The sequence below is a fragment of the Anolis sagrei genome, chromosome 4 (assembly GCF_037176765.1).
Source record: "Anolis sagrei isolate rAnoSag1 chromosome 4, rAnoSag1.mat, whole genome shotgun sequence".
NCBI lineage: Eukaryota > Metazoa > Chordata > Lepidosauria > Squamata > Dactyloidae > Anolis > Anolis sagrei.
In genome coordinates this window covers 121562181-121589227 of record NC_090024.1, presented here as the reverse complement: position 1 = coordinate 121589227, position 27047 = coordinate 121562181, and the positions used below count along the sequence as shown (strand labels likewise).

The following is a 27047-nucleotide window of genomic DNA, read 5'->3' as shown; positions in this document are numbered from 1 at the left end:
TTTGACGGACGGTGACCTGGCCCTCTGTTTAAAAAGTTTGAGGACCCCTGACCTAGAGCTTTGGAGAGCTTCTGTTCAACCATCTCAAAGCTCCCTGCTTGAGTGGTAATGGCACGATCATCAGCATAGATGAAACTCTCTGTCCCTTCTGGCAGTGGCTGGTCATTTGTGTAGATGTTGAACATGGATGGAGCAAGCACACTCCCCTGAGGCAGGCCGTTCTTCTGTTTCCGCTATCTGCTTCTCTGGCCCTGGAACTCCACAAAAAAGCTCCTGTTTTGTAGCAGGTTTCCTATGAGGCGGGTGAGGTGGTAGTCCTTTGTGATAGTGTACATTTTTCTCAGGAAGAGGCGGTGGTTCACAGTATCATAGGCTGCTGACAGGTCTATGAAGACAGCTCCTGTGATCTGCTGCCTTTCAAAGCCATCTTCTATGTGCTGAGTCAGGTTCAGCACTTGCGATGTGCAGCTTTTGCCTTTCCTGAAGCCAGCTTGCTGTGGAATCAGACAAAGCTCCTTGCTTGAGCAGGAATGGCACGATCATCAGCATAGATAAACTCTCTGTCCCTTCTGGCAGTGGCTGGTCATTTGTGTAGATGGTGAACATGAATGGAGCAAGCATGCTCCCCTGAGACAGGCCGTTCTTCTGTTTCCGCCATCTGCTTCTCTGGCCCTGGAACTCAACAAAGAAGGTCCTGTTTTGTGGCAGGTTTCCTATGAGGCGGGTGAGGTGGTAGTCCTTTGTGATAGTGTACATTTTTCTCAGGAAGAGGCGGTGGTTCACAGTATCATAGGCTGCTGACAGGTCTATGAAGACAGCTCCTGTGATCTGCTGCCTTTCAAAGCCATCTTCTATGTGCTGGGTCAGGTTCAGCACTTGCGATGTGCAGCTTTTGCCTTTCCTGAAGCCAGCTTGCTGTGGAATCAGACAAAGCTCCTTGCTTGAGCAGTAATGGCACGATCATCAGCATAGATGAAACTCTCTGTCCCTTCTGGCAGTGGCTGGTCATTTGTGTAGATGTTGAACATAGATGGTGCCCTTTGGCAAACCTGCACACAGCCCTACATCTTAGAAGGGCCCAGAGGGTGAAACTGAGGCGGGATAGAGTAGACGTCGCTTAGCAACGCCTGGTGTTAAATGATTGACAGCTAATAGCCCTGCCTCGCGTCCAGTACCTGGGGAGAAGGGGCGGGGCGAGCGGGCGGGCCCCTCCCCCTCCCTCCCTCCTCGCTCTCTTTCTCTCCGCTGGAATAATCATGTAGCTCGCGCCTTATTCTCCCAGCGTGCTTTGCGGTGTCGGCGGCGCCTGTCTGCTGCTCGCCATATTGTGTCTCTGACGGGGAAGGACGGAAAGAAGGAGGAGGAAGAAAGAAGGAAGGAAGGAAGGGGCAGAGACCGCGGCTATCCACTCGCCTCAGCCCTGGCTGCGGGAAGAGGAGGCGGAGGCGGCGGCGGAGGAGGAGGAGGGGGCGCCGAGGGTGGCAACAACGTCGTCCAAGAGAGCCGAGCCTCGGGGAGGGAGCGGGCCAGCCACCGAGAGGGAACCAACAACGGGACCGGTGAGGAGGAGGAGGAGGAAGAAAGGGAGCTCTTAAAGGGGCGGGGGGGGGGTCTCTCAGGGCAGCCCTGGCCCTCCATTTTGGGACTGGCCCTTTTGTCCCGTTGCCATGGAACCTCAGGGGCCTTCTGTCTCGGCCTACCGGGCCTTCTTCGCCCCCCCCCCCCACTTTAGAGCATATAAACCTGCCTCATCTATATCAAGCTGCTGCCGAGGGGGCGGGGTCCTTCCTCCCATCTCCTGTCTCTTTCAGGGCAAATGCAGGCTCTTGGTCCCTTTGCCCGGGGTGTCAGCTTCATTCTCTGCCTCAGAGGGGCCTTCCACACAACCATATAACCCAGAATATCAAGGCAGAAAGTCCCACAATATCTGCTTTGATTATCTGAGTCCACACTGCCATATATTTATTTATTTATTTATTATTTAAACTTATATGCCGCCACTCCCCTGGGGCTCGGAGCGGCTTACAAGAATAGCTAAAATCTAACAAAGTTTAAAAGCAATTTAAAACAATTTAAAAACAACAGTGTCAAACATTGAAAGCCTGTCAGAACAGGTATGTTTTACATGCCCTGCGGAAAGCGGGTAAGTCCCGCAGGGCACGAACTTCAGGTGGCAGAGCATTCCAGACTGATGGCGCCACTGCTGTGAAGGCTCTGCGTCTGGTTGCCGTTAGATGCAAGGTCTTGACACTGGGGACCTCCAGTAGATCTTGGTCCTCAGAACGGAGGGATCTCTGGGGTTGGTAGGGGGTGAGACGATCCCTCAGATACATTGGCCCCAGACCATGCAAGGCCTTAAAGGTGAGTACCATCACTTTGAAAGTGATCCGGTGCTCAATTGATAACCAATGCAGCTGTAGTAAGATTGGTGTTATGTGGCATCTCATCGGAATTCCCGCAAGAAGCCGAGCAGCTGCGTTTTGTACCAACTTGAGCTTCCGAATCACCGACAGAGGAAGGCCAATGTAGAGGGCGTTACAGTAGTCCGGTCTTGAGATGACCGTGGCCTTGATCACCGTAGCTAGGTTGTCCCTGGACAGGTAGGGGGCCAGCCGTCTAGCCTGCCGCAGGTGAAAGAAGGCGGTTTTGCTCACGGCGGAGACCTGGGCCTCCATTGTCAGCAGAGGGTCGACTCCCAGACTCTTTACCAACGATGACGGGCGTAATGCCTCGCCATCCAGGGTGGGCAGGTGGATGTCCCCACTGCCCGGTCCACCCAGCCATAGGATCTCCATCTTTGCTGGATTCACCCTCAACCTGCTGGCACGCAGCCATCCAGTAACGGCCTCGAGGCACTGATGGAAACAATCGGGTACAGAGTCCGGTCAGCCTTCCATCTTCAGCACCAGCTGAGTGTCATCGGCATACTGATAACACTCAAGCCCAAAACCTCGAACCAGCTGAGCAAGTGGTTGCATATAGATGTTAAACAACAGAGGGGAGAGAATGGCCCCCTGAATATCCCAGTTCAACACAGAAAATGGGGGATTTGATTCAGCTTTGTGGAAGGAGCCTGAGACTCAAAAAAGTTACTGCCCTGTAGATTAGTATACAACAGTGTTTCTCAACCTGGGGGTCGGGACCCCTGGAGGCAGGGCCGTCGGGGAGGGTTGACAATTTGGGGGGGGTGAAAATTTCGGTGGGGGGGTTGAAACCTGCCTCCTAGCTCATGCTGAAGCGAAGAGCACAGCAGGGGGCAGAGCAGCCTTCAATAGCCTGCAGCTCCACCCCTGTCAACCACCTCCACCAAGTCTGGCCTCCTTAATGAGAGCATTCAACACACACACACCCAACTTGGTTGCTTCACTACATCAGCTATTGCTGCAAGTAATGACAGTGTGAATAAATTGTCAATATTTGCTTGGGATAGTACTTACAGTTCTGGAGGGACTCTTAATTTTTTGCATCTTATAGACTTTGCATGGGGATTTGGTTAACCAGTTAAAATTCATGAGTAAACCAGGGTTTTTTTTTTAAAAAAAATGAAACATTTTTTGGGGGGGTTGAACCCCTAAAACCACCCCCTCACTACAGGCCTGCCTGGAGGGGTCGCGAGGGGGTGTCAGAGGGGTCACCAAAGACCACCAGAAAACACAGTATTTTCCGTTGGTTACGGGGGTTCTATGGGGGAAGTTTGGCTCAATTTAATCATTGGTAGGGTTCAGAATGCTCTTTGATTGTAGGTGAACTATAAATCCCAGCAATTACAACTCCCAAATGTCAAGGTCTATTTCCCCCCAAACTCCCCAGTGTTTACATTTGGGCAAATTGAGAATTCATGTCAAGTTTGGTCCAGATCCATCATTGTTTGAGTCCATAGTGCTCTGGATGTAGGTGAACTAGATACCTAACTGACCGCCTCTCGGCCTATGAGCCCACAAGGACTTTGAGATCTTCCGCGGAGGCCCTGCTCTCGATCCCGCCTGCGTCACAGGCACGGCTAGCGAGGACGAGAGATAGGGCCTTCTTGGTGGTGGCTCCTTGGCTGTGGAACACCCTTCCCGTAGACATCAGGCTAGCCCCCTCCCTGTTGATATTCTGCAGGAAGTTAAAGACCTGGTTGTTTGAGAAGGCATTTGAATAGTAGTGCAATGACGGGTAACTCGACCATAGGAATGGAACAACGGAAATGGTATTGGATTGTGAACTTGACGATGAGACGACTCGGAATGGCTTGTAGTTATATTGATGTTTTTGATGAGATGTTTTGATAACCATGTACTGTGGATTATTTTTTGTATGTTGTATTTTGCACCTGTTTTTCTATGTTGTACACCGCAATGAGTCGCCGTTAGGCTGAGAATTGCGGTATATAAGCGAAGTAATAAATAAATAAATAAATAAACCCCCAAACTCAAGGTCAATGCCCACCAAACCCTTCCAGGAGTTTCTGTTGGTCATGGATGTTCTGTGTGCCAAGTTTGATTCAATTCCATCATTGGAGTTCAGAATGCTCTTTGACTGTAGGTAAACTATAAATCCCAGCAAATACAACTCCCACAGGACAAAATCAATACCCTCCCCCAGTCCCACCAGTATTCAAATTTGAGTGTATTGGGTATTTGTGCCAAATTTGGTCCAGTGAATAAAATACATCCTGAATATCAGATATTTACATTGCTATTCATAACAGCAGCAAAATGACAATTAAGAAGTAGCAATGAAACTAATTTTATGGTTGGGGGTCACCATAACATGGGGAAGCGTATTAAGGGGTCATGGCATTAGGAAGGTTGAGAACCACTGGTATACAAAGACATCTATATAAATAAAATGTAATGTTCGTTTGTGGGATTAACAGAACTCAAAAACCACTGGGCCAATTGACACCAAATTTGGACAGCATAGACCTAACAACCCAATGTATGTCCTTCACTCAAAATTGTTTGATTTTGTCATTTGGGAGTTGTAGTTGCTGGGATTTATAGTTTACCTACAATCAAAGAGCATTCTGAACCCCACCAACGATGGAATTGAACCAAACTTGGCACACAGTTCTCCCGTGACCAACAGAAAATACTGGAAGGGTTTGGTGGGCAGTGTCCTTTGGTTTTGGAGTTGTAGTTCACCTACATCCAGAGATCACTGTGGACTCAAACAATGATGGATCTGGACCAAACTCTACACGAATACTCAATAAGCCCAAATGTGAACACTGATGGAGTTTGGAGAAAATAGAATCTTGACATTTGGGAATTGTAGTTGCTGGGATTTATAGTTCACCTACAATCACAGAGCATTCTGAACCCCACCAACAAAAGACCTGGCTATTCCGATGTGCCTTTCCGGAGTAGGATAACCCCCAACTCTAAGTCCGAAAAGCACTTTATTAGAGTTTAAGACGCTCTGCACATTGCATTTGCTCAGAAATCCAACATACCACCAGCCACACCCAGCACTTTTTAACCTGTACCCATCACTAGCCTGGCCCTGGTTTTTATTGTGTAATGGTGTAATGTTTGTTATTGCTTATGTTTTTAATTTTTAATTTGCTCTGAATTGCATTGTTATTGTTGTTGTTTTGTTGTTGTGTTGAGGCCTTGGCCTTTGTAAGCCGTATCGAATCCCTTGGGAGATGCTAGTTTAATAAAGTTTAATAACGAAAGAATTGGGCCAAACCTCCCACACAAAACCCCCATGTGGGCCACAGCAACGCGTGGCAGGGGACGGCTAGTAAAGAATACAATAACTTTATCTTTATACAGTGCCAACGATCTCCCCTAGGGGACTTGGGGCAGCTTACAAGGGACAAACCCAAGATTACAATTAAAACACATATGTAATACACTTTAACAAATTAAAACATCAGATAAAAACAGATAACAACACAATTGAAAGCAATATAAAAACAATATGGCTGAAAGAAACATAGCTAAGGTATAGATTCAATGGGTGCTGTACATTTTTACAGGAGCGCAGGAAAGTGCAACAATACAGTATACTGGGCAGGAAATACTGTCATAACGCATATTGAGGCAGAACGTATGCCAGTGTAAAGTGCGGGCCGGTGTAAATTGCGGAGCTGGTGAGCTGCATAGTCAGAAGTGCACCGGAACATTCAGATTTTTAGTTGACTACGAAAGGAGGACAAGGTGGGAGCCTGTCTGATCTCCCTAGGGAGGGAGTTCCAGAGCCGGGGGGGGGGGGCCACCACCGACAAGGCTCTCTCCTTTTCCATCAACCATGCATGTGATGGCAGGGGGGAGGGGAGGGAGAGAGCAGCGCCTCCCCAGAAAATCTCAAGGTTCGCACTGGTTCATAGGGGAAAATGCAATCGCGACCGTGTTGGGATACCAATATCCCAAGGAGATCTTCTAGCTAACCTCTTAGACTAGAATCATAGAATTGGAAGAGACCCCAAGCGCCATCTAGCCCAACCCCCTGCCATGCACAATCAAAGTATTCCTGACAGATGGCAATCCAGCCTCTGTTCAAAAGTTTCGAAGGAAGGAACTTCCACCATACTCCGAGGCAGCTCATAAGATCAGAAAGTTCTTCCTGATGCTCAGGTGGAATCTCCTTTCCTGTAATTTGGATCCATTGCTCCAAGTCCTAGTTTCCAGGGCAGCAGAAAACAATGCTTCTCCCTCTTGGTTGTTGTAGGTTTTTTTGAACTATATGGCCATGTTCTAGAGGCATTCTCTCTTGACGTTTCACCTGCATCTATGGCAAGCATCCTCAGAGGTAGTGAGGTCTGTTGGAACTAGGAATATCTGTGGAATTACCAGGGTGGGACAAAGGACTCTTGTCTGCTGGAGCTAGGTGTGAATGTTTCAACTGACCACCTTGATTAGCATTTGATGGCCTGGCAGTGCCTGGGGCAATCTTTTGTTGAGAAGTGATTAGATGTCCCAGATTGTTTCCTCTCTGTTGTTTTGCTGCTGTAATTTTAGAGTTTTTTTTAATACTGCTAGCCAGATTTTGTTCATTTTCATGGTTTCCTCCTTTCTGTTGAAATTGTCCACATGCTTATGGATTATAATGGCTTCTCTGTGTAGTCTGACATGGTGGTTGTTGGAGTGGTCCAGCATTTCTGTAATCTCATATAATATGCTGTGTCCAGGTTGGTTCATCAGGTGCTCTGCTATGGCTGACTTCTCTGGTTGAAGTAGTCTGCAGTGCCTTTCATGTTCCTTGATTCGTGTTTGGGCAATGCTGTGTTTGGTGGTCCCTATGTAGACTTGTCCACAGCTGCATGGTAGACAGTAGACTCCTGCAGAAGTGAGAGGATCCCTCTTGTCCTTTGCTGAATGTAGCATTTGTTGGTGGGTCTGTAGATCGTTTGTATGTTGTGTTTCCTCATCAGCTTCGCTATGCGGTGAGTGGTTCCCTTGATGTATGATGTTCTCCCTCTTCCTTATGACATCCTTTCAGATATTTATACATGACTATCATGGCTCCTGTCAACCTTCTCTCTCTGCGGGCTAAACATGCCCAGCACTTTAAGGGATTCATGGTCTCCAGACCTTTGATCATTTTAGTTGCCTTCCTCTGGACACCTTCCACATTGTCAATATCTCTTTTAAACTGTGGTGCCCAGAACTAAATACAGTGTTCCAGGTGAGGTCTAACCAAAGCACAACAGAGGGGCACTATGACTTTATTCAATTGCTCGCAGGAGCTTCCACAGAGCAAGTAAACAAAGGAAGTTGGTAGCAGGAGCCTCAATAGAAGAAGTAAACCTAATTCTATATGCCTTGCTGCATTTTGACACCTCTTTAACTGCCATGGCTCAAAGCCATTGAACCCTGGGAGTTGTAGTTTGGTGAGGCATCATCGCTCTGGTAGAGATGAAGTGGAAAGAGCTTCTAGCCAGATCAGAAGAGAAAGGAAAATGTAAGGAACTGAATAAAAAATCTTCATGATCAAACAAATAATAGAAACCACTGAGTAGAGTCATAAGTGTCTCAGAGGGAGGAAGAGGGAGGGGAAAATGGATAGGTATAAGTAATGTACAGAACTGTAAAGGATAAAATGTGATCAATAGAATGTGTTATAAGAGGTAAAAAATAAATGTTGTCGTGTATTGCAATTGTCACAATGCTACCAGTTATTTGCATCTAACCAATTGTTTTTGAAAACTGGTAGAGAATGCTAAAGACTTGCAAAACTACAATTTATGTGATTCTATAGGATTGAGACATGGCATTTAAAGCAGGCATGGCTAAACTTCAGCTTCCCAGGTGTTTTGAACTTCCAATTCCCATAATTTCTAACAGCCAGTAAACTGGCTGGGATTTCTAGGAGTTGAAGTCCAAAACACCTAGAGGGCTGAAGTTTGCCCATGCCTGAGCTAGCCTCTTAGATTAGCAAATTAAGTTGGTAGCAGGAGCCCCCATAGTAGAAGTAAACTTAATTCTATACTGTAGCCTTGATGCATTTTGACACCTCTTTAACTGCCATGGCTTAAACCCCGGCATTGTCTTTTGGTGAGGCATCATCACTCTGGTACAGAAGGTTAAAGACTTTGAAAAACTACAATTTATGTGATTCCATAGGATTGAGTCATAGCAGTTAAAGCAGGCATGGGCAAACTTCGGCCCTCTAGATACTTTGGACTTCCAACCTCCACAATTCCTAACAGCTGGTAAGTTGTTGTTGTTGTTGTTGTTATTTGAAACAACAAGATGAGTCCACAGGAGAAAAGATCACTCTGCTGGCTGTTGTATTTGGATCACACGTCAGACACTTCCCAAGTGTCTAGGACTGTGTGATGTATCGGCGAATGATGCATGCAGGTCCCAGTAAGGTGGCCTTCTGCAGCTGGCAGATGGTAATTTTGTCAGCGCCTATTGTGTTTTAAGTGCAGACCAATGTCTTTAGGCACTGCACCCAGTGTGCCCATCACCACTGGGACCAGCTTTACTGGCTTGTTCCATAATCTTTACAGTTCAATCTTTAAATCCTCATATTGTGTCAGCTTTTCCAGTTGTTTCTCTTCAATCCTGCTATCACCTGGGATTGCAACATCGACAATCCATACTTTGTTTTTTAACACAGTTGTGAGGCCAGAACTCGGTTTATCTGAATTTGGAAGTCCCAAAGGAGTTTGACATGTTCATTTTCTGTAACTTTTTCCAGCTTGTGATCCCAACAGTTCTTTGTTACAGGCAAGATGGTATTTGTGGCACAAGTTCCAATGAATCATCTGAGCAGGCCTGTAGCGAGGGGGTGGTTTTAGGGGTTCAACCCCCCCCCCCCGAAATGTTCCATTTAAAAAAAAAAAACCCTGGTTTACTCATTAATTTTAACTGGTTAACCAAATCCCCATGCTAAGTCTATGAGATGCAAAAAATTAAGAGTCCCCCCAGAACTGTAAGCACTATCTCAAGCAAATATTGACAATTTATTCACACTGTCATTACTTGCAGCAATAGCCGATGTAGTGTAGCAACCAAGTTGGGAGTGTGTGTGTTGTTGAATGCTCTCATTAAGGAGGCCAGACTTGGTGGAGGTGGTTGACAGGCGTGGAGCTGCAGGCTATTGAAGGTTGCTCTGCCCCCTGCTGTGCTCTTTGCTTCAGCGTGACCTAGGAGGCAGGTTTCAACCCTCCCCCCCACCCCCGAAATTTTCAACCCTCCCCGAAATTTTCAACCCCCCTGCCGAAATTGTCAACCCTCCCCGAAATTTTTTTCTGGCTACGGCCCTGCATCTGAGCAACGGTGTTGTGCCTCTGCTTGTTGTCTGTCTGCGTGATCTTCTTGCAGCAGCTGAGGATGTGATCTATTGTTTCATCTGCTTCCTTGCAGAGTCTACATTTGGGATCTGTCGTTGACTTTTCAATTTTAGCTTTGATGGCATTGGTTCTAGTGGCTTGTTCTTGGGCTGCCAGAATCAGGCCCTCCGTCTCCTTTTTCAAAGTTCCATTTGTGAGCCACAGCCATGTTTTTTCTTTGTCAATTTGGCTCTCATTTTTTGCCAGGAACTGTCCACAAAGAGCCTTCTTTTGCCACTTTTCTCTTCTGCTCTGGATTGTGTTTTTACGGTATTCACTCTTTGTCTTTTGCACTTGCAGCAGTTTACTACTATTGACTTCCCTCAATGTTGGTTCTTGACTGTCTTTCACATAATCTGTGAGTGCATGTTTCTCTTCTTCTACCATTTGTTTCACTTGCAGAAGCCCTCTGCTTCCTGATTTTCTGGGTAAAGTCTGTCAACATCACTACACAGGTGTAATGCGTAGTGGATTGTCATCAGTTTTCTTGTTTTTCTGTCCAGATCATCCAGCTCTGCTTGTGTCCAGTTCACAATCCCAGCAGTGTATCTAATGACGGGGATGACGCAGGTGTTGATAGCCTTGATCGTATTTCCACCATTTAATTTGCTCTTCAAAACCTTTCTGACTCTTTGGACTTATTATTATTATTATTATTATTATTATTATTATTATGTTTATTTATAGCCCGCTTTTTCTCTCCATACAGAGACTCAAAGCAGCTCACAACTAAAAGCATTGCAATGCAACTTAAAATATACAAAATACATGTATTAAAACAGTATTAAACATCATTAAAAGCATATAAAATCATAGCAGCCCCTGATGATCTTAAAAAACTTCTTCTTTAAAAGCCTGTTTGAATAAAAAGGTTTTAACCTGCTTGAAGGACACCAGGAAGGGAGCCATTCTGGTTTCCCTGGTCAGGGAGTTCCAGAGTCGAGGGGCAACCACAGAGAAGGCCCTCTTTCTCATTCCTACCTATTGAGCTTGAGATGGAGGTGGGGCCAAGAGAAGGGCCTCTCCTGAAGATCTCAGGGCCCAGACAGATTTGTACAAGGGGATGCAGTCGGCCAAATAGCCTGGACCAAATCCAACTAGGGATTTAAAAGTTATACAGTTGGCTGGGATTTCTGGGAGTTGAAGTCCAAAACACCTGGAGGGTTACCCATGCCTGAGTTAAAGTGTTGTCAGACTGAATTCATTCAACAGAACTCCCACACAGTCTTTGCAGGCATAGTTATGTGGCGGAGGCTTCAATTTCACTCACCAGTTGAATTCATCAAGGTTTCATGAGCTCTTCAAGAGCACAATGTCAGTGTTGCAAACGGGTCATAAGTTGAATGTCTCTCATTTGAAAATGCTTTCAAAATGTTCACACGGATGACCTTGCTTCCTGGTAGTCCATTCATTGTACACAGGCCCATAGCCAGGATTTTGATTCGGGGAGCTGAGTTTGATTTGGGGGGGGGGGGGGCTGAGTCTGAGTGAAAGAGGGTCTACCCTAGCAAACCTTTTGTATCGTTACCCCAATGCCCCCATGCATATGGGATATATTGAGCATGGTGATCAGATCATGATATGAATAAACATAACAGTTTAAATAATGTACCAGTAAGGCCTTCTAGTGGACCACCATGAGAATTTGGGGGGGGGGGGGGGGGGCTGAAGCCCCTCAGCCCCCCCCCCCCCGCTACATGCCTAATTGTACACAATTTTTTCTCATGGTCAAAATTATTTATTATGCTTAAAATTATATTCAAGCTATATATTACAAGATGTATATGCAAAACAGAGTAATTTTGTCTTTAGGCTCGAAGAAATCTCTCTGTCTCTATCTCTATGTGCAAATATTCAAAAATTCAAATATGGAACATTTCCATTCCTAAGGATTTTGTAATCAACTTGTACTTAAAGCAGTGGAAAGAATTCCTCTGGCATGCAGGTTCTACATAATAATAATAATAATAATAATAATAATAATAATAATGCTTTATTTATATCCTACTCCCTCTCCCCAAAGGGACTTGGAGCGACTTGCAACAAAGAAAATTGAAACAGTAATAATAAATGCAAGACACTGTCAAAAATAACTCAATAATAATAAAATAAGCAAGACTAAAAGATCCAGCAATTGAAGCTTGCTGTAAATGACATATACATCAGAGGAAGGAATTGGGCCCCCCAGGAATTTATTTTGCATGAGAGAACTGAAGCCAACTCTCAGTGCTTCCACAATGCTATTCCTCATTTCCTGGAACTTTCTTCATATTAGAGTAATTTTTTTGGGAAGTGGATGGTTTGTGACTAATGTTGTAGAATAGTTGGCAGTCAGAATTCATTGTCAGTTTTAGTATTGTAGATAATTCCAGGGACTCAAAACTACCTAGTTGCATTGTTATTATTATGGTCCCATGACGGTTGTGGAGCTAAAATTGCTAGAAACTAAACATTCTTTTCTGAGCCTACTGAGTTAGCATGGTGTTGCTGTTTTTCTTGAGAAGAAATTTGTTGGTGGATCTTGTTTATATGGCTAATTCTAGAATAATTCTAGAATTATTTGTTTCTAAATTGTGGAATTTCACATGCCCCATGCTCAGATTCTGTTTTTCCATAATGCCTTATCATTTTTGACATTTTGTGCTTAATTTTTCTCTACTTTGTGGAAAGTATTTTAAAGTTATGGTGAAACAACAAAATAAGAACATTGTTTCGAGCTGCTTCAGCTCAGGCAACTGTGTTAGGACAGCTGCTTAAGCTCAGGCAACTGTGTCATGAATAGAGACAGAGAAGCATTGAAATATATTCAGTGCTGTGGTACCTTGCCAGTATCTGGATTATCAGAGAAGTGATTTTATTTTAACATCACTAATAAAATTCCTCAAGGGAGTTCCCTAAATTGTACTTTGGAATGTCTGTTTGGGAACAGGCAGACTATAGAAAGTCTTGGGATTGTTTTTGTCACATCAGAAAAAATCACTGCAACTGTCACTGCCTTTTTTCACTGGATAAGACTGGGGGAAACTTTGCTACTTGTATAGAAGGCCGTGCTATTAAAATTAAAGAATGTTTATTAAACACTTTCTATTTGGGGAAATCAGATTTCATGTACAAATTGTTTTGTGTTTTGCAACTATAAACAACATGGTTTAAGTAGTTCTACCTTTTCCCTATCTCTGTCAGCATTATCCCATCTTTTCGCAGAGGCCCTATCTTTCTTTTTCTTCCTTTTTTTCTACCAATGTAAGCAAAGAAGCCCTTTTTATTGCTTTTCATGTCCCTGGCAAGCCTGAGCTCATTTTGCACTTTTGCACCGTGCAAACCTACAGGAGTTGGTTATTCGTTTGAATTCAAGCCCTATGAGGAGCGGCTTCTGGCCATGTTTAACCTGCAGAAGAGAAGGCTGAGTGGAGACATGATGGCCATGTATAAATATGTGAAGGGAAGTCATAGGGAGGAGGGAGCAAGCTTGTTTTCTGCTGCACTGGAGACTAGGGGTCCTTCCACACAGCCCTATATCCCAGAATATCAAGGCAGAAAATCCCACATTTTATGCTTTGAACTTGTATATATGGCAGTATGTACTCAAATAACACAGTTCTAAACAGATATTTTTTGCCTTGATATTCTGGGATATAGGGCTGTGTGGAAGGGCCCTAGGATGCTGAGCAGTGGCTTCAAACTACAGGAAAGGAGATTCCATCTGAACATTAAGAAGAACTACCTGACTGTGAGAGCTGTTTAGCAGTGGTACCCTCTACCCCGGAATATGGTGGATGCTCCTTTTTTTTTGGAGGCTTTTAAACAGAAGCTGGATGGCCATCTGTCGGAGGTGCTTTGAATGTGATTTTCCTGCTTCTTGGCAGGGGGTTGGACTGGATGGTCCACAAGGTCCCTTCCAACTCAGTGATTCTATGATTCTGTTTCCCATCCTGTGGAAGGCTTCTGTCATGTCCCCATATGAGAAGCTGGAGCTGACAGGCGGGAGCTCACCCTGCTCCCCTGGATTCGAACCTCCAACCTTTTAATCAGCAGTCCTGCCAGCATAAGGGTTTAACCCATTGCACCACCAGGGGCTCCCTGTGAATGTGCTGTTACACTGGCCAACACACATTTTGTTGCCTCGAATGTACTTCTTTGCCACTTTGTGCTTCTACCATTTTAAAGTTGATCTTTCTTTCTTTATTGTTCCATGTGAATATGCATTTATATATTATTTATAAAGTACATTTTCTTATTGAAAGACACATAACAAAAATGGGGAGGGGGGCAGAATGGATTAATAGAATTTCAATGGGAAAATTCATTTTCAGATAAGAACACTACGAGTTAAGCGCTCAGCTACGAAACGAATTGAAATCTTAAGTAAGATATCACTATTTTGGAGGAAAGATTTTTGAGCCCTAGCGGGCTCTTTGTAACCTGCAGTCCACTGGTTTATCTATCACTGGTTTGAATGGTTGATTACTCATTTGCTGCAAACCACAGTTTGAAGTATATTTGGAACTATGATTTCCCCACAAATTATTAGGAGTTTATTATTTATTTATTTATTTATTATTCAAACTTATATGCCGCCACTCCCCTGGGGCTCGGAGCGGCTTACAAGAATGACTAAAATCTAACACAATTTAAAACAATTTAAAAACAGCAAATCAACAGTCAAAACAAACATACTTCAGAATTGACCACATACAAAAGATTAAAATGTAATGAAATTTTCAATAAAATTATATATAGTCTAAAAACATTTGTTTTATAACTTTTGCTTGTAAGAAGCAGTTGTTCAGGGTCTATGTACAAACAATTTTGCCTGCTGCTGGAAGGATAGTAGTGGAGATGGGATGAAAGTAGTCTAAACTCCCATCTTTTGTGTCTACACTCACCATACACCTGATTATGATGGAGGTAAGGGGATGGTTTCTTCTTTGTGTGTCTGTGAAATCACACGTGTGCAGCTGTTCAGAAGCTTCTAGATCTTTTAGATTGACACATTTTGGTGGTAGCCTTGCCCACTCTGCCCATAAATCCCAATGCCTGGGCAGCTTATATGGAAGGATACAGACTTTTAAAAACCCTAAATCAAAATAATCTAGAACTGAATAGATCTTGCTAACACTTTGGATTTTTCTTTGAAATGGACCAGTAGTCAATGAGGCTGTTGCCATAGTGGATTTTGTTTCCTTCAATTAATTATAGTCACCAGACTAAGCACATAATTTTGGCCAGTTGCAGTTTCCAAATACTCTTCAATGACACTATGACCAGTTCAAAAATCTCCCGGAACAAGCACAATTAAGTGCATATGATTTTTAATTGTACAGATGCATTCCAGAGCATTGGAGAAACTGGTAACCCAGATTCAGATCTGCTACATCGGATTTGCTACATCAGTTTGAATGTACTCCTAGTTCCTGGCCTGCATCTGGGTTACCAGTTTCTGCAATACCGCGGAATGCTTCTACACAATTAAAACTCTCACTTCTTTTTTTTAGGTACAATGGAACTTTCCCCTTTTTCAAGGAGGTACCTCATTTCTTTACCGAATCTACCAGCTGTTGGGGGGGGGGGGGGCAATCTGGCATGCAGAAAAAGTGTGGCTTTATGTTTTTCACAAATCTCTCAAGATTTTTGCACAGAGAGCCCAAATTTCTTTAAGCGAATATGGTGTTAAAACACTTTGGGGATTGCAAATATCAAGAGAGAATTGTGCAGAATTATTTGTTTTCTCGGCAGCATGGAAAATTATTAATCCTCACAAGTGAGGGTGAAAATTAGAATATTTCTAATTTTACCTTGTGTTTTTAGTTTTTAAAGTTGCATGAATTGGTACAAGAAATAAGCACTGATTTTTCCTAAAATGCTGGAGTAGCCCTCTCCCAACGTGATGACTTTTAATTGTGGTGTATTTCAATTCCCATTGTTTGTAGGCAGCATGTCAGGGTGGCTGGAAATAATGGCAGTTGTAGTCTTAACACATCTCAAGGTTTCAGGTTTAAGAAGACTTGTCAGTCATTCTCGGTGACTCCTGAGAAGCCACTATGTGTGTTGTGTAGGCAAGTGTGTCAGGTTCAAAGAGAAGGATTTGAAGACCAGGTGAAATGTGTGAATGAAGTTGTCTTCCTATCCTGATTTTCTGTCACTTCTCGGTGGATCTTTGTTTTTACTCTTGTAGCTTGTTCACCCAGAGGAAAAGTATTTCTGAACTTTCAGATTAATTGTTCATTCATCCCACGTATTTCTCTCCCAGTTCCTCCATGTTGTTTGGGCGTAAAGTATAATCCCCACCTACTCACCCTTTCATATCCATGCAGGTTATGTTCCTGAATTTACTGTGGAAACAGGAAACTAGATAATAGCGAACCTTATTGCAGTGAACAACTTCTGATAAAAGTTACTGTTGACTTGCCCTGGAGAACCTAGAAAATTCTATAGTAACTTTTGTTGGAAGCATACCACAGAATTGCCTGATGAAACTAAACATTCTTAGAAATGACATATTTTGTCAATGTGGTTATGTGAAACTGTCCTGGTCCCACAGATATGGAGGTCATACTGTATTTCGTTTCCCCATATTCTCTAGTTTTGCATTTTGAAAGAGAGGGTACAGGTACTTATGGTATACCACCTACATAACTGGACTATTTTTGTCTTTATCAATTGTTAATATATTTGTAGACTATAATTGGAAGCTGTGTAATTAGAATTTAGGATGGTATCATTGCCTCACATTTTCCTTGCTCATTGTTTTAATAAACAATTGAAATCTGTTTTAGATTTTATAAATCTGATTAAATAAAAAATCCTGATTTAATTTTAAAAATCTGATGAATTGATTTTTATTATCTCTGGAACACACTACACATTTTGGGAGAATTCAGTATACGCATATACATACACAACTAATATTCAGAGTTGCTTCATCTACGAAACAGCAGGAATATTAGAATAATAGAATATGACCTGTGAGATGGTTACTGTGGTCTTTGCAATGAACAGTTGAACTTATCTGTCAAAAAGCATTGGAAGAAACACAGAGCTGTAAGCAGTGAGGGGGCAAAACGATAACATTGCTTGCCTTCTTCCATCAAATTTTCCTTCAGTATCCACATTTCTAGCATATAGAGAACTTAAAATTTAATTGAACATTTAGAAATACAATTTTGACATTCAAAGAAAAGGGGCAAGCTGAATTACCATGGGGGTGTAAACACAACAAATATACAGTAGATGAGCAATATTCATTGTCTCGCTGTCTAGAATTTGGGGGCTGAAGGAAAATTTCATTGAGGGATAGAATTTATTACTGTGAGTGATCATACATCTGAAGTAAAAATAAGTGGGACTGCATGTTAGAATTGGAAACCATCTGAGGAATGGAATCATCAGATGAAGTGAACTGTTTTTCCTCTTGAAGTGTTAGAAGACTGGCGTGTTAAAATGCTTGTTTTTGATTATTATTTCTTCTCTTTTTTAGCCATGTCTCAGGCAGTGCAGACAAATGGCACACAGCCTTTAAGCAAAACATGGGAGCTCAGCTTGTATGAACTCCAAAGAACTCCTCAGGTACCTTAATGTTGCATAATGTTGTCGATGAGCTTGTTTATTGTGCAAATATAATCTAAATTATTAGAAATAAGTAAAGATGCTTGATTTGTAAGATTAATTTTTGTAGGATTCTTAGATGATTTCCTGACATCACCTTTTTTTATCATTAGGAGGCTATTACAGATGGCCTGGAAATAGTAGTGTCACCCCGAAGTCTCCATAGTGAGCTGATGTGTCCCATTTGTTTGGATATGTTGAAAAACACCATGACTACAAAGGAATGTCTACATCGTTTTTGTGCAGATTGTATCATCACAGCCCTCAGAAGTGGGTATGTAAGGAAAAAATGTATGAAATCTTAATCAGAACTGGATAACATTTTGGGAGTTTTCTTATTACCATAAGAGAAATGCAAATATAGTCTTGCTTTATTTCTCAGACTGTCATTTGCTGCCCAGGCAGGGTCAAGACTAATGGACTAGAATGGTGCATTGGGCACTTTCTGTAAAAATCTGCACGGGAGACATCCAGTACGTGCTGTCACAACTAAGCTAGGCATCATGTTACTTAAGACTCTTTAGTAGAGATCCCTAGCTTCTTCCTCACTTCTTTACCTAGCCAAACCAATAGAAAGAGAAAATTAGATAAGAGCAAGACAGACAACTTACCATAACTATCACTGCTAAAGTGAAGCTGGATTTTACATTCCCATACAAAAAATGAATCTTCAAGGTAAATGCCCAGTGCACCAGTCTCAGCCTCCAAAGAAGAAGCCATTGAGTAGTGGGATATACCAGAGCTGAAACAAACATTCCAGGGTTGGATTGTGGTCCTAAAATTCCATACTCTAAAGGAGGCCATAGAAAATGCAGACTTGCCTATCTTACAAAGTTTAGTAAAAGTAGAAGGCATAGACAAAGATGCTGCTCCTCATATTTCCCCCAATGGAGTATTTATTGATGAAGCAGAATTCACCTTTAGTCTGGTTGTCTTAAGATAACTAGAATGTGATTCACAGAAAGAAAAATACAAACTCTTTGCCAACTTTCTAATGTCGTCGCCAAGTAAGCAGGCAAAAAGGAGATAAATCAAGTTTTGGTGCATATGTGATCTAGGAAGACATGGTGATTATATGTTTTAATGGTTTTTATATGGATTTTTATTATGTTTTGTTAAATATTTTAATGGTATTTATGACTGTTGTGGCATCAAATTGCTTCCAATTTGTAAGCTGCCTTCGGGCTGAGAAAGGCGGGATAGAAATACTGTAAATAAATAAATAAATCAAGTACATTCAATGTAGCTCTCAACATCTGTTTTGATATTTCCATTTACAAGAGCAAGAAATGCAGGCAATTTCTTCTTCCGAAATTCAAAATATCACTTGGCTTAGGCATGCAAAACCTACGCAAACTCTAAATTGGAAAATGCTGCTTATTGAATTAAACATTCAATAAGTACTAGTAAAAATACCTAATGAGAAGATAAAGTGAACTCAGATTTTTTATGTGCCAAGAAGACAAAATGGCCCAGAGAGGCCTAAAATGTGGGAAAATTTCCTGTAGGATGCTTACAGAATGATGGGGATATTTAGGGGCTTGTTTGGTGTTTGGTGGGATGCAGCCCCCAAATGTCTGCTAAGGGGCTAATATGGCCCCCTAGGCTCCCACAGTTGTTCACCCTTGAGGTATATTAATTTCCCCTCTTCCTACCACAGGAGAATCTGAGGTAACCATATGTTTTTGTTTGCGTTTCAGTAATGATACTCTTAGATACAAGCTTCAGACTGCAAACCTTTATGAAGAATGGTTGGTATGAAGAACATGCTTTTGGAATTAACATTTTCCTCTCCTCCTTAGAAATAAAGAATGCCCTACATGTCGTAAAAAGCTTGTTTCTAAAAGATCTTTGAGGCCAGACCCAAACTTTGATGCCCTCATCAGCAAAATCTATCCAAGTCGTGATGAATATGAGGCTCATCAGGAGAGAGTTCTAGCAAGGATCAACAAGCACAATAATCAGCAAGCTCTAAGTCACAGCATTGAGGAAGGTTTGAAAATCCAGGCTTTGAACAGGTAAAAGGTTCTCAAATACTTAAGAGTTAGAAATAAGGAAGGTGGGAGAGAGCATTTTTAAAAATGCAGATGGGTTTGTGTTCAGTCTCCAGCATCCTTCCTAATTTAGATAGTAGGACTGGGAAAAGTCCATATCTGCCTGAGGAAAGTTCATATCTGTTGCTAGACAGACAAGGCTTGGTGGACCACTGGATTGTAAAGCAGCTTTTTATATTCATTAATTCCTGGATATTTTTCTCATGAAAAGATAACAGAAGGAAAGAAATGGCTTTTTGGTGTAAGAGCCTAAAGACCAGTACTTCCATGTTGTAACAAGTATAATCTAACATTTGTTTACAAATTAAGCTATAATGGTACCACATGTTACAACTTGAAATAGTTCTTGTGTATCTGTAATATTAATTGATCTGTCTTACAAAATTAATACTTGGTCATGGGCATGGAAAGGAATGTTAGATGGATTTATTGGTGTTAAAAGGCTCAATCTGTCGATATAATGTCATTTGTTTGCTGGGCACAGTTCACACTTGTGTTTCTGCTTCAAGTAGCTGTTGCTGTAACACTTCAGGGATTCATACTCAGAGGAGAGTGGGAATTAAGTTCTGGATAGTATCTTGTTTAATTTCCCCAGAATGAGAACCTGTTCTATCAACTCACTAAACCAGGGGTCCTCAAACTTTTTAAACAGCGGGCCAGGTCACAGTACCTCAAACTGTTGGAGGGACGGATTATAACTTGAAAAAAACATGAATGAATTCCTATGCATGCTGCACATATCTTATTTGTAGTGCAAAAAAAACCCACAGTAATTAAAATGAAGAACAATTTTAACAAATATAAAAGTATTAGCATTCCAATGGGAAGTGTGGGCCTGTTCTTGGCTGATGGGATAGGATTGTTGTTGTTGTTGTTGTTGTTGTTGTTGTGTGCTTTCAAGTCATTTCAGACTTAGGTTGACCCTGAGCAATGGCCGGGTAAATGACCTTGGAGGGCCGTATCCGGGCCCCGGGCCTTAGTTTGAGGACCCCTGCACTAAAATTGGCATGTGTTTTAATTTAGTTTTTCCACTCAGTTAAAAAGCTTTTGATTGTAGGGAATTAATAAGTATATTAATAATCAGCATTCTTACTCTTACATTGAGTAAGCAGTCTTACTGTATTGTGTGATAGACTTTTTATTCTTTGTATATTTCTATTAGTGAGAAATATAAGATGGACAGAACAAATACATTTGCTAGTTACCGCAGGAGTGGCTCGAGAGTTGTGTGGTTTCATGCACATATCATATATGTTTTTTAGGTTACAAAGAGGCAAGAAGCAACAGATAGAGAATGGCAGTGGAGCAGAGGACAACGGAGATAGCTCACACTGTAGTAATGCTTCGACTCACAGTAATCAAGAAGCTGGGCCAAGTAACAAACGGACCAAAACATCTGATGATTCTGGTCTAGAACTGGACAATAACAATACAACAGTTGCAATAGACCCAGTTTTGGATGGTGCAAGTGAAATTGAACTAGTTTTCAGACCTCATCCTACGCTAATGGAAAATGATGACAGTGCACAGACAAGGTAAGCAGTGATTCTTTATTGGAAGCTGCACTCTGCATGTTACGCTGATTCAGTTTAGGGGCCACATCCTTTTAGGATTATGTATTGAAAATAAATATTTGGGAATGCCAAGCTGCTGCCCTCATGGTATGTCTTGGATTATGTTGATGGTGGCAAGTGTCACAATCAACTGCATAGTTTGGTTTGGAATAAGTAACCACATAAATTGTATTTGCTCCTGATGCAGGTACATAAAGACCTCTGGCAATGCCACAGTTGATCACTTGTCCAAATACCTAGCTGTGAGACTGGCTTTGGAAGAACTCCGGAGCAAAGGAGAGTCAAATCAGATGAATCTTGAAACAGCCAGTGAGAAGCAGTACACAATTTATATTGCTACAGCAAACGGCCAATTCACTGTGAGTAGCTGGGCTAAAACATTTGGGGGGGGGGGGGGAATACACTGCAAGATACACCCAAGCCTTACTCAGAAATTCTCTTTTATGTTTACACCAAACAGATGGAAGGGATGCTGTACTTGTCAAAGTATTTTCCCTGCCCTCAACATCCTTTTGTTGACTAGAATGTCTTAAAAGATGCTTAACTTCCTTTAGCTCAATCTGCATAAGTGCTATTATGCAGGTGTCTGTAGATGTCGGGATACAGCTCTTGGGTCACATGTTGAAATTGGGATTTCTGAATTAGACCATTGGATATATTTCTATACTATTTGTGGCTGCCTACAGCATATTTTTGTGCATTACTATACACTGCTAGGGTGGCACAGTAGTTGAGGCATTGGGCTTGGATGTGAAGAAAATCACTGATAGCCATTGATAGCTTCACATTTCTGGGTTTTACCTGTTTCTAGACTGGTTTACCAATTTTAGCAGGGTTAAGGATATAAGTCTCCTTTGGTCTATTCCTATTACTTTAAGAAATGTCTTAATACAAATGTGAAAGAAATATAAGCTAGAAAACCATTTTCTGAAATCCTGATCTCATTTTATTTGAGAGTCGGGGAAATCCCACCTTTTTAAAAAATTTGGGACAAAGATTAAATATATAGTACATTCCTTTCAAAGTTTCAGAAATTTGTGAGACATGGTTTCTGCTTTTCACTCTGTATGGCCAGAAATGTCCAACTATTTGCTTTATATTACATCTTTATCCCTGCTAATACATCTTGTTGTCTTCACAAAAACAGTTCTGACAGCTGCATTCTTTATGTGTATGTGCACTTGTGAAAATTTATATTGAAGTTGATTTTAGCAAGATCATCTTAGTTGAAAGGAAGCCCATGCCATAGCATGCCATGTATCTTAGTGTAAGCTGCTTTAAGACTTTTTTTCAAAATACAAAAAATATATTAAGACATCATAGTGATCCTATTGGGCTTCATATTAGTATAGTCTGATGTGTTTTCAGAGTGGTTATAAAGTAGGTTGTTCAGGCCCCTAACCTTCAATTAACATTTTGGTCCTTTTCACCATTGGAGCCGAGTGAGAAGTTTGAACAACATAATTGGATACCTACATGAAGTCACTTTTGCGGCAGAAAGCTATTATAAATTCCTTATTAAAGGAAAGGAAAACGTTGCTCTACAGAGGCCAATTTCTTTTTCCCAAATGTCCTTTAGGAAATAAATATAAATATGGGGGTGGTTTAGCTATGTTTTGGCCCAGAAGAGTGTCTCTACCCAAATCTAAAATATGATTGGGAGAAATGCTTGAAAATGTTTTGGCTATGACAACTGTGCTTATCATGTTCTGGTTCAGTGGTTCTCAACGTGGGGTCCCCAGATGTTTTTGGCCTACAATTCCCAAAAATCCCAGCCAGTTTACCAGCTGTTAGGATTTCTGAGAGTAGAAGGCTAAAAACATCTGGGGACCCCAGGTTGAGAACCACTGTATTGTTTAATTGCCACACACAACACTGTCTAACCATGTACCACTGAATAATTTCTACTTTTTTTATGCTTGTCAAGTACATGTCCGCAAGAAAATTGTGAGCAGAAAAGCAACTTGAGAGCTTTTGTAGTTCCTCTCCCCTCCCAATCAATTTTTTTTTCGTGTCAGGAGCGAATTGAGAAACTGAGAGAAGTGAGAGAATTGGTTGTCTGCAAGGATGTTGCCCAGGGGATGCCCGAATGTTTTGATGTTTTACTATCTTTCTCTCCTGTCTCCGCATGGGGAGCTGGAGCTGACAAGGGAAGCTCATCCACACTCTCCTTAGATTTGAACCTTCGACCTGTCGGTTTTCAGTCCTGCCGGCACAAAGGTTTAACACATTGTGCCACCGGAGGCTCCTCCCAATCAGATAATCCATGAATACGATTTTTCCAATGTTTTAGGCTGTGTAGCATGTGCCATTGACATAGTATTTAAAATACTGTCCCCCATACTCAAAAGGTCAAAAGTGAGGTAGTGCCTCTGAGTTGGTACAGAGCCACAAATGGTTCAGGTTCTTGTAGAAATGTTTTTAATAGAGTAAGATTAACCATATTCATCCAGTGCTAAATTGTAGTTATCTCCAGAAGTGACTAGAAATAACTGCAATAGCTCACTACTGAAGCAGTATGATGAGTATTTTGGTAGCAATAATAGTTTTATGAAATGAACTAAAGACTTTTGTGTAGAATACAGTACAGTGCCTTCATTCTGTGTGCAGCTACTTTTAGTTCTGCTTTTGGAAGTGGAATTGACATCTGGTTTATATTAAACTATTTATACACTGCTGTAACTAACTGCTCTTCTTCTTATTGCTGTTTATAAGATTGTGGTATGTCAGTGTTCCATTGTTTCTGTGATTATGTATTCTGTTCATTTTGTATTCAACTACTAGTAGTTACTTCTTTTGAAACTTTGGCAATAATGCTGGCTCTGTTTTTGGCAGTAATTTCTATTTTGTTCTTTAGGTGTTAAATGGCTCCTTTTCTTTGGAGCTGGTCAGTGAAAAGTACTGGAAAGTGAATAAGCCCATGGAGCTCTACTATGCACCAACAAAGGAACACAAATAAGTCTGACAAGCTTTCCGTTGGAACTGTACTTGCTTTTATAGCTCTGGTTTGTTTTAAAGAAATGAAGCACCATACGCTGCACCATGGACAACTGCTGAGAGACTCTGGTTAATGAATATTCATATTAATTATTAGGCAGTATTTTGTGTGATATTTTAACTTATATATATATATTACTTTTGGAGATTAATCTGTACATTCCATTGTTGCTGTCAAATGTACTTTTTGATTTGGTGGCTCTTGTCCTATGCGCATGATGTTAGAAGCAGCAAAAGCCATTTTGAAAGCATGTTTTCATGGTGGTGCATCTTGTGTTGACAAACACACTAGCACCTCAGTAAGTGCCGACAAGCAAAGGACCAGTTTCAACAGTGTTTGAATACTTATGGTTAAAATTTGCTAGCAGGTATGGACTAATTACGCGTCTGAGGAAAATGTTAGCGCTGGAATGTTTATTCACAGCAGTAACTGAACTATATATAGAGAGATGGGCCAAAATTAACAAAATGAAGCTCAACGGGGACAAATGCAAGATACTCCACTTAGGCAGAAAAAACAAAATGCAAAGATACAGAATGGGGGACGCCTGACTTGAGAGCAGTATGTGTGAAAAAGATCTTGGAGTCCTTGTGGACAACAAGTTAAACATGAGCCAACAATGTGATGTGGCAGCAAAAAAAAAGCCAGTGGGATTTTGGCCTCCATCAATAGGAACATAGTGTCTAGATCTAGGGAAGTAATGCTACCCCTCTATTCCGCCTTAGTTAGACCACACCTCGAATACTGTGTCCAATTCTGGGCACCACAATTGAAAAGAGATGTCGACAAGCTGGAATGTGTCTAGAGGAGGGCGACTAAAATGATCAAGGGTCTGGAGAACAAGCTCTATGAGGAGCAGCTTAAGGAGCTGGGCATGTTTAGTCTGAAGAAGAGAAGGCTTAGAGGAGATATGATAGCCATGTATAAATATGTGAGAGGAAGTCACAGGGAGGAGGGAGCAAGCTTGTTTTCTGCTGCCCTGGAGACTAGGACGCGGAACAATGGCTTCAAACTACAAGAAAGTAGATTCCATCTGAACATAAGGAAGAACTTCCTGACAGTGAGAGCCGTTCAGCAGTGGAACTCTCTGCCCCAGAGTGTGGCGGAGACTCCTCCTTTGGAGGTTTTTAAACAGAGTCTAGATGGCCATCTGTCAGGGGTGCTTTGAATGCAATATTCCTGCTTCTTGGCAGGGGGTTGGACTGGATGGGCCATGAGGTCTTTTCCAACTCTATGATTCTATATAGATTGCCCTGGCTACAAGTCCTGCATTCTGAATATGAAAGGTAGCTTTATATGTAACATTGGCCAGAGTCCTGTTGAAGACATTACAGAAGTTATTCAATACCTATTCCACATTGATGTCTTCTTCCTCCCCACCCTGATAGAAAGCAGTTTTCAAATGCTGAATGTACGTTTTCCTGACAGGGAGTGAGTAAGGGCTCATTTGGCTGCAATTCTGCAGCTGAGAAAACAACAGAAGATGCCCCTCTTCTCTTCAGTGTACATCATGGTAATTGAGAGAAAGATGTCTGTTCTCTTCTCCTTGGTTCAGAAAACTGTAGCAAGATACTACTGCCTGGGTGCCTCCTGGCCATCAGGGTGAACTCTTGTACTGGGAAGCTCCCCATGCAATGTAGGATCTCCTCTGTTCTCACATAGAACTGGCTCTACATATAGTTCCTTTATCCATCATGCTTAAAGTAATAGGCTTCTCAACTAAGAAGCTGAAACCATCAAACAATGGTGAAGAGAAACAATAGTTAGCTTTTAACTATAAATGAATAGTGACATCCATCGCTTAACAGCAGTTAAGAAATGAAAGATAACTTTCACTTTGGGGAAGGACTGCAAGAAAGGAGTGCACATTCTTCATGGTACTTTGCAATGTGCTAACCTTGGTTTGAATAGCCCAGTAAGGAGAGGGAAATTCAAAAGTGCAGATACATCTTGAAAATAGTAGTCCTTGCTGCCAGCTAGTTATTTAAGCATTGTGGAGCTCATTTAAATGGAGGCAAATCCATGTTTCTTTTGAAACCTGTGTCATTCTAGGTGTGGAATTCTGACTGCTAGAAGAGAAAGGTACCAAAAGCACATCTCTGTAGTGTTCCCACATGCATCTCCCTGCTCCCCATTTTCTTCTTAGCCATATTAACAGTACTTAGCACTTATGAGTTTAACAAATGCAGCATATTTAGCTGATTTTAAGTTTTGGTCAGAGCTCTGCACACAACCATTGATGGCTATGTATTCAAAGAAACCAGATTGGATTTGGTAAATCAATTATCACGTTAAATACATTGGTTTCTTTCACCTGCAGAAACTACCATCGTCTATACACTGAAGGGCTGTTGTTCACCCTGTTTTTTCTTTCTAAAATGTATTATGTGGATTGATGCCTTTTGATGCTTGGAATGGAAACACTGCCAGAGAGGTGGACAAGTCTGTGGAAAGCTCAATATTTTTTACTCTCTCCTTATTAGGATAACAGATCTAGAAACTATGCATCCATCTGTCATGCTTTCCTTTAAATTATGATGTTTTGGATAAAGCATATGGCTTTCAATTTCACTAATTTTAGTCCTTTAGAATAAGGAAAATATTATGTAATACTCCCATTTTAAAAACATATACTACCAAATTCTTAAATTATGCTAGCAATTTGTGCCATGAAGCTTTACAATTATAAGTCAGAGGTGGAAAGGAAAATATGTACCATGACTGTTGGGTTTTGTTCAGTACTTTTTGTGTAATGTACAGTTTATATAGCTTGCTAGTGCATGTCCTCTCAATATAATGAGGTTTCTTTTTATGTGAAAATGCTTTTTTATGGGCAGATATGAATCGCAGCAGAACAAAATCTGTATTGTGATTTACTTTGTTATAAGATAAACATGTCTGTAAAATTTTGAAAGCTTATCTACCTAGAGGATGTTGTTCCCAACTTAGTGTGGGAGAATGTGAATTTTTACTTCCATGTTATAGTGAATTCACTATTTATATTTAGTTTAATACATAAAGTAGCCGTTTCAACCAATCAA

At 41.6% G+C, this 27047-nt stretch overlaps 1 protein-coding gene across 1 annotated transcript; it reads left to right on the top strand.

Annotated features, from left to right (window-relative positions):
- Positions 1 to 1237: 1237 nt before the first annotated feature.
- On the top strand, positions 1238 to 27047 carry RNF2 (ring finger protein 2). Its single transcript, XM_060774508.2, has 7 exons — positions 1238 to 1559; positions 17253 to 17341; positions 17494 to 17654; positions 19183 to 19398; positions 20697 to 20969; positions 21196 to 21367; positions 23866 to 27047. The coding sequence occupies exons 2-7, from the start codon at positions 17255 to 17257 to the stop codon at positions 23965 to 23967; spliced, it is 1011 nt and encodes a 336-aa protein (XP_060630491.1). The 5' UTR covers positions 1238 to 1559; positions 17253 to 17254; the 3' UTR covers positions 23968 to 27047.

Bases quoted from the DNA above. Each gene is read 5' to 3' on its own strand.
- RNF2 (XM_060774508.2), top strand. From the start codon at position 17,255: ATGTCTCAGGCAGTGCAGACAAATGGCACACAGCCTTTAAGCAAAACA. The intron at 19,399-20,696 runs GTAAAAGGTTCT...TATGTTTTTTAG, and splicing joins AAAATCCAGGCTTTGAACAG to GTTACAAAGAGGCAAGAAGC. The intron at 20,970-21,195 runs GTAAGCAGTGAT...CTCCTGATGCAG, and splicing joins GATGACAGTGCACAGACAAG to GTACATAAAGACCTCTGGCA.